Source organism: Triticum dicoccoides, chromosome 6B, assembly GCF_002162155.2.
Source record: "Triticum dicoccoides isolate Atlit2015 ecotype Zavitan chromosome 6B, WEW_v2.0, whole genome shotgun sequence".
Lineage (NCBI taxonomy): Eukaryota > Viridiplantae > Streptophyta > Magnoliopsida > Poales > Poaceae > Triticum > Triticum dicoccoides.
In genome coordinates this window covers 200,121,322-200,127,548 of record NC_041391.1, presented here as the reverse complement: position 1 = coordinate 200,127,548, position 6,227 = coordinate 200,121,322, and the positions used below count along the sequence as shown (strand labels likewise).

The following is a 6,227-nucleotide window of genomic DNA, read 5'->3' as shown; positions in this document are numbered from 1 at the left end:
AGCTGCGACCCAGCACGGGTTTCCGTGAATTCTGGCGGCGAGATCCAGCACAGGGGCAGGGGCGGATGCTGCAACCGGTCGCCAGCGAGCTGCTACGGGCTCGCGGCGAGCTGCAACCTCGACCGGCCGTAACGGAGCTCGAGTCCAAATCCATGGCAGCGATCTGCGCCGGAGATGCACCGCGGGGGCGTTGCTGGGCTGCGCGGTGCTGCGAGCCACAGAGGATCTCGCCGGAGATGCGCCACGGGGGCCCGAGGAAGAAGAAGTTGGGGTAATTTTATTTTTTTTGCTCCAGATCCAACCGCCCGCGCGGCTCGCATCGAGCGGCTATGGCCGGTGCGCCGGCGCCTAGTGGTGCCCTGCCCCAAAACCTCTTGCGAATGCACCTCTTGCACGAGTCCTCCCCTCCATTCTTGTCGCCTTCCTCCGTCCGTCACGGTCTATGCGCACAGCCCGCAGAGCGCAAACCCACCGCAGCGAGAACCGGCCACGCACGCCGCCTCCGGTCGTACCACTCGCACTCGCGCCGCTTCTCGACTGGATGTTGACTCCTCCCATCGCGATGAACGGAGCTGCCATGGCCATGCGACCACACACACACGCGCGCGTGACACGTCCGCTGGGTGCCACAAAACGAACGAAGATTGAACACCGCACTGGTGTGAGCTGTGGTGCATGCGCAATTTCCCATACAAAACAAGCAGGCTAAGCAGCAGCCGAGCTGCGCTTGATACACGCATGCATGCCGTTGCATCCGCATCCGCGCGCCCATCCATCCGCGCTGCCCCACCACACCACCCCGTGCGTGTCGATCCGAACTACAAATGGCATCCTCTTCGTGTAGCTCCACTCCACTCTCCTCCTCTAGGTCTAGCTCCACTCTCCTCCCGTTGCCCTCTCTCTCTGATGGGCTGATGGAGATCCTCTTCTCCCTCCTCTAGCCCCGTTCTCGGCCTCCCCTGCAACAGTCCAGGTCCAGCGGAGTCCTCGAGAGTCAAGATGGCGCCACCTCCCACGCCCCTCCTCCTCCTCCTCCTCATCGTCCTCTGCTCCCTCGCCACCACCCCGGACGCCGCCGGCGAGCGCGCGCGCACGGCGTACATCGTCCACATGGACAAGTCCGCCGTGCCGCCGCACTTCGCCGAGGACGCGCACGCGTGGCACTCGGCCATCCTGGAGTCGGTGGCGGACGCGTCGCCGCGCGGCCGAGGACGCCCGGAGCACCTGTACTCCTACGCCAACGCGCTCAACGGCTTCGCCGCCACGCTCTCCGCTGCCGAGCTACGCGCGCTCCGCCATACGCCGGGGTTCGTCTCCGCGTACCCTGACCGCTGCGCGGACGTCGCCCATGACACGACGCACTCCCAGAGGTTCCTCGGCCTCCGCCCCGACGCCGGGCTGTGGCCGGCGGCGAATCTTGGCGAGGGCATCATCATCGGCGTGGTCGACACCGGCGTTTGGCCGGAGAGCAGCAGCTTCCACGACGACGGGATGCCGCCCGTGCCCTCCCGGTGGCGCGGGGCGTGCGTGCCGGGCGTCTCCTTCCCCGCCACCACGTGCAACCGGAAGCTCATCGGAGCTCGCTACTTCAACCGGGGCTACGTCGCGATGAACCCCAACGACACCATCTCCATGAACTCGACGCGCGACGACGACGGCCACGGCACGCACACGGCGTCCACGGCCGCGGGCAGCCCTGTGCCGTGCGCCTCCTTCTTCGGGTACGGGCGTGGCACGGCGCGTGGAACAGCCCCACGTGCCCATATCGCGGCTTACAAGGTCAGCTGGCCCAACGGCTTCGTGACGGCCGACGTCCTGGCCGCCATGGACGCGGCGATCGCGGACGGCGTCGATGTCGTCTCCATCTCCCTGGGCTTCAACAACGAGCCGCTCTACACGGATCCAGTTGCAATTGCCTCGTTCGCTGCCATGGAGCGCGGCATCGTCGTGTCAGCGTCAGCGGGGAACGATGGCGTCCATGGGTTGGCCACCTTTCACAATGGGATCCCATGGGTCCTCACGGTGGCGGCCGGCACGGTGGACCGGCAAATGTTCGCCGGCACCGTGACCTACGGAGACACGAAGCAAGGCATCACCACAATAGCTGGGGTCACGTCGTATCCAGCAAATGCTTGGGTTTCTGAAGCGAAGCTGGTCTACAACGATACGCTGTCCGCGTGCACCTCATCAGCTCTGCTTCAAAGTCTGGCGACAAAGAACAGCATTATCGTCTGCCGCGACACTGGGCTTGGTGCGATGGGCCATCAGATGAAGATTGCCGCCGCGGCCGGTCTCACGGCCGCTATCTTCGTCCCGCAGACCGAGACGGACGAACCCCTGACGGGTGAGTATCCGCTGCCGGTTATCGCGATTAGCCCAGAGGATGCGCCGGCGCTGCTCAAGTATATCACCTCCAGCTCGCAGCCGACGGCTACGATCAACTTCCAGCAGACCGTCCTCGGCAGAGCACCGGCGCCGGTGGTCGCCTTTTACTCCTCCCGAGGGCCGTCGCCGAGTTTTGCGGGCGTCCTCAAGCCGGACATATTGGCGCCGGGTGACAGTATACTAGCGTCGTGGCCACCCGTCGCTCCGTTGGCGTACGTAGGGAGGACGGCTTTGGTCGGCGACTTCCAAGTCGCGTCCGGGACTTCAATGGCGTGCCCGCACGCCAGCGGCGTGGCGGCGCTGCTCCGGGCGGCGCACCCGGATTGGAGCCCGGCCATGATCAAGTCTGCAATGGTAACCACGGCGAGCGCGGTCAACAATCTGCTTCGTCCCATCACCGACGCCGGCAACGGCAACGGCATGGCAAGCCCGCTGGCCATGGGCTCGGGGCATGTCAACCCCAACTCTGCTCTGGACCCGGGTCTCGTCTTTGACGCCGGGCCGTGGGACTTCGTCGCGCTCCTCTGCGCCGCGAACTACACCGTCACCCAGATCGCGGCGGTCACGCGGTCGTCCACGGCGTACAGTTGCTCCTCTTCGTCCAGCAACGACGTGAACTACCCGTCGTTCATCGCCACATTCGGCGCCAACGCGACCTCCGGGAGGATGCGCTTCAGCAGGACGGCGACCAACGTCGGGGCGGGCGCGGCCACGTACCAGGCGTCGTGGTCGGCGCCGAGCAACGTGGCCGTGGCCGTGACGCCGTTGACGCTGGAGTTCGGCGGTGCGGGCGAGAAGGCGACGTTCGAGGTGGAAATTGTGCTGACCGCGCCCACCGGAGGAGAGCCGGCGCACGGTGCCGTGCTCTGGACGGAGCTGATCGGCAGTCACCAGGTCAGGCTTCCGTACGTGGTGGTGTGACGGCGCCGTTCGGTGCTGTGAACTTGATCTTATGTGCGCTCCGATGATGTAGTTTGACTTGGGCTTAAGGAGTCAGAAATCCTATTAGTGCCTTGTATTTCTCAGTCACAGTGGACTGAGGTTTAACTTATTAGTCAGACTTATCGCTATCTCATCCTACTAGTTGCTTGTGCTTATCAATTTGAAAAAAAGCAGGTGCTTGTGCTTATTAGTTCCTTCGATTACCTTTTGTGCTCTTCATTTTTCTTTTCTTCCTTTTCCATTGAACGGGTTGAGTCTGCGCGACATGTGTTGACCATTGTTTATGGTCACTTGGTGAGCCCCTAGCCTAGAGGAGCTGGGTGTAAGCCAAACTGAATCCTACACCGGTGTTTGGCCGTGTTCAGAGGCAGGGCTGACGGAAGTTTAAGTTTTCGAGCATTGTAGCAAGAACGATCGAACTTGATAATTAGTATCTGAACACATATATGGTTGTAGAAGAGCTCGTTCCAACTCGATTGGTGTGGGTGAAGTGTTGACATGACATGTGAATTTATACTTACACAGTTACACTTCATAAAAAAAGTGCAAAATACAAAAAGGAAAAAAAAACGATGGTAGCCCTCACGTTAGATGACGGCAACCGGGCAACGCATAGTACATCGTACTCACAGCAACAAAGAAGAGACGAACCAGGTTAGGAGGCCCACGAAAATTGCGGCAGTGGATATGCATATCCTGATTTGAGGCATTAGTAATGGCATTTATGATGTTGATTATGTGCCTGGAAAGATAAGGCGCATGTACTACCCAAAATCAAGAAATTGATTTATATCCATAATACTATCTGAGGTATTGAGGCGCAATCCATCCTATAAATAGACTCCTAGCTAGACCCATTTCTCCTCGCCCCAGCAGCAAAATTTTCCTTCACCTGCTTGAATCGATTGAGACTGTCTGCCATGGGTGCCAAGGTTGCAGCGACTGCCCTGTTCTTCCTCCTCCTCACCTTTGCTTATGGTGAGCCCCTTTTCCGCTGAAATTCTTATTAAGCATGGTAGCATCTTCTTAACTTCTTAAGCTGATAACTCGGTGACTGAGCAGGGAAGAAGGATACGCCATGCGAAGGACCGAGCCAGACCTATCATGCAGTCTGCGCCGACCCAGCCTGCGACGCGGCCTGCATCACCGAGGACTACAAAGGTGGATACTGCAGCCCCGGAAGGCTCAACACATGCCTCTGTACTAACAAGTGTCACGACCAAACTCTTGCGCCCAACAGGGTCTGACGATGTACGGGAGCCAGCATGCTTTAATTTAACAGAAAATTGGTAATGTATTGCAAACAATAACAATGGAATGAATTCGCAGTTTTTCCTTTTTTGAATGTTTGGTCATATATCTCCGGCCACTATAAAATTGCTAGAAACTCCGGCACAACAACCCGGAAAAAAAAACTCAGGCAGGAAAACAATACAACGATCACTATATTCGATAATTCTGCACTTATGGACAGTAGTTACAAAGTTGTCTTACAGACTCCTGTCCCTCAATATTCTCCCCCCGGATTTTAGGGTGGGCTCTTTCTTCTCGAATCAGATGATGCCCTCTCATCCCGTATCAACCCAAGTCGCTTCTTCATCTCCAGGAATCTGGTAAGGTATTTTTGAAACACCAATGGGCATATTAGACTAATATTATTAAATTTAAGTAAGAAAACCACACTTTAATATGGAAACGTAAGAATGGAACAGAAAGAAAGAATCCGCAGTTTATTGTCTTAATTTTTATTCTTATTCTATATGAATACTATAGATTCTATTAATACGTAGATTGAAAGGTTATACATATAGGGTCCCGATAACTGCCACACGTGTGATGTATCGGGTAGTTGTGCCACACGCCTCGTGTGGCATGGACAGCAACCAGCCCACACACCTACGTGTGGGCAAAACAACTAATGCCCACACATCTCTTTTTTTTCCTATCGAACCCTCTCACACGCGTGCGTGTGGACGAAGTTGATAACGCTCACACGCCCGTATGTCAGGCCTCGTACCCTCCTGGTCCCGCACGCCACGCGTGATGCCCATCGCACGCCCGCAGTTGTCATGGTCCAGACCCTCGTCCATGTTCGTTTAACTGTAGTTGCCATGTCGCTGAACTACGATTGCCATGTCGGACAACTGCAGTTGCCATGGTTGCTCAACTGCAGTTGCCATGTATGGTCTGATCTAATGTAATTGCCATGATTTCATAACTTTAGGAGTTGCCACATACTAACACTAGGCAGTTGAGAGAGTTGCCATGTGCTCACAAGCATGCTAGGGCAGTTGTCATGTAAAAAGGAAGAGTTGTCATCTACTTACGTGCACGTTAGGGCAGTTGTCATGTACGTGCACGTTGGGGCAGTTGCCATGTACCATGCAAAAACACATGGCAACTCGGTAAACGAGAGTTGCCATCTGCTTACATGCACACTAGGCAGTTGCCGTGTACCCTGCAAAAACACATGGCAACTCGGGTAAAAAAAGAGAGTTGCCACCTGCTTATAAAGCACACTAGGGGCAGTTGCCATGTGCACTGCAAAAACACATGGAAACTAGCAGTTTGCGTGTGGGAGAGGAGAGGGGCGTGTGGGCGAGATGACAAATGCCCACACACTAGCCCTTGTGTGTGCGTGCAAAGTGGCGTGTGGCGCGAACTGCTGAACGCCCACAGACCGGCCCCTCCGTGTGGTAAAACAGATGTGTGGGCGACCTCTCTCACACACCACACACGCGAGTTGTCCTACTTGGCATACAAAATCAGCTAATTCGTGTCAAGATTCATGCAGAAGTTACTGGACGGTGATGGAGACGTGTGGGTGAGTTGGCTAATGCCCACACGTGTAGGCGTTAACATTTTCGTACATATAAGGAATGTAAGACAGATTGATATTT

General features: G+C 56.4%; 1 protein-coding gene across 1 annotated transcript; it reads left to right on the top strand.

The window, feature by feature from the left end:
* The first annotated feature begins 999 nt into the window (after window positions 1–999).
* Window positions 1,000–3,530, top strand: LOC119321045 (subtilisin-like protease SBT3). Its single transcript, XM_037594895.1, has one exon. The coding sequence runs from the start codon at window positions 1,000–1,002 to the stop codon at window positions 3,304–3,306; it is 2,307 nt and encodes a 768-aa protein (XP_037450792.1). The 3' UTR covers window positions 3,307–3,530.
* The last annotated feature ends 2,697 nt before the right edge of the window (window positions 3,531–6,227 follow it).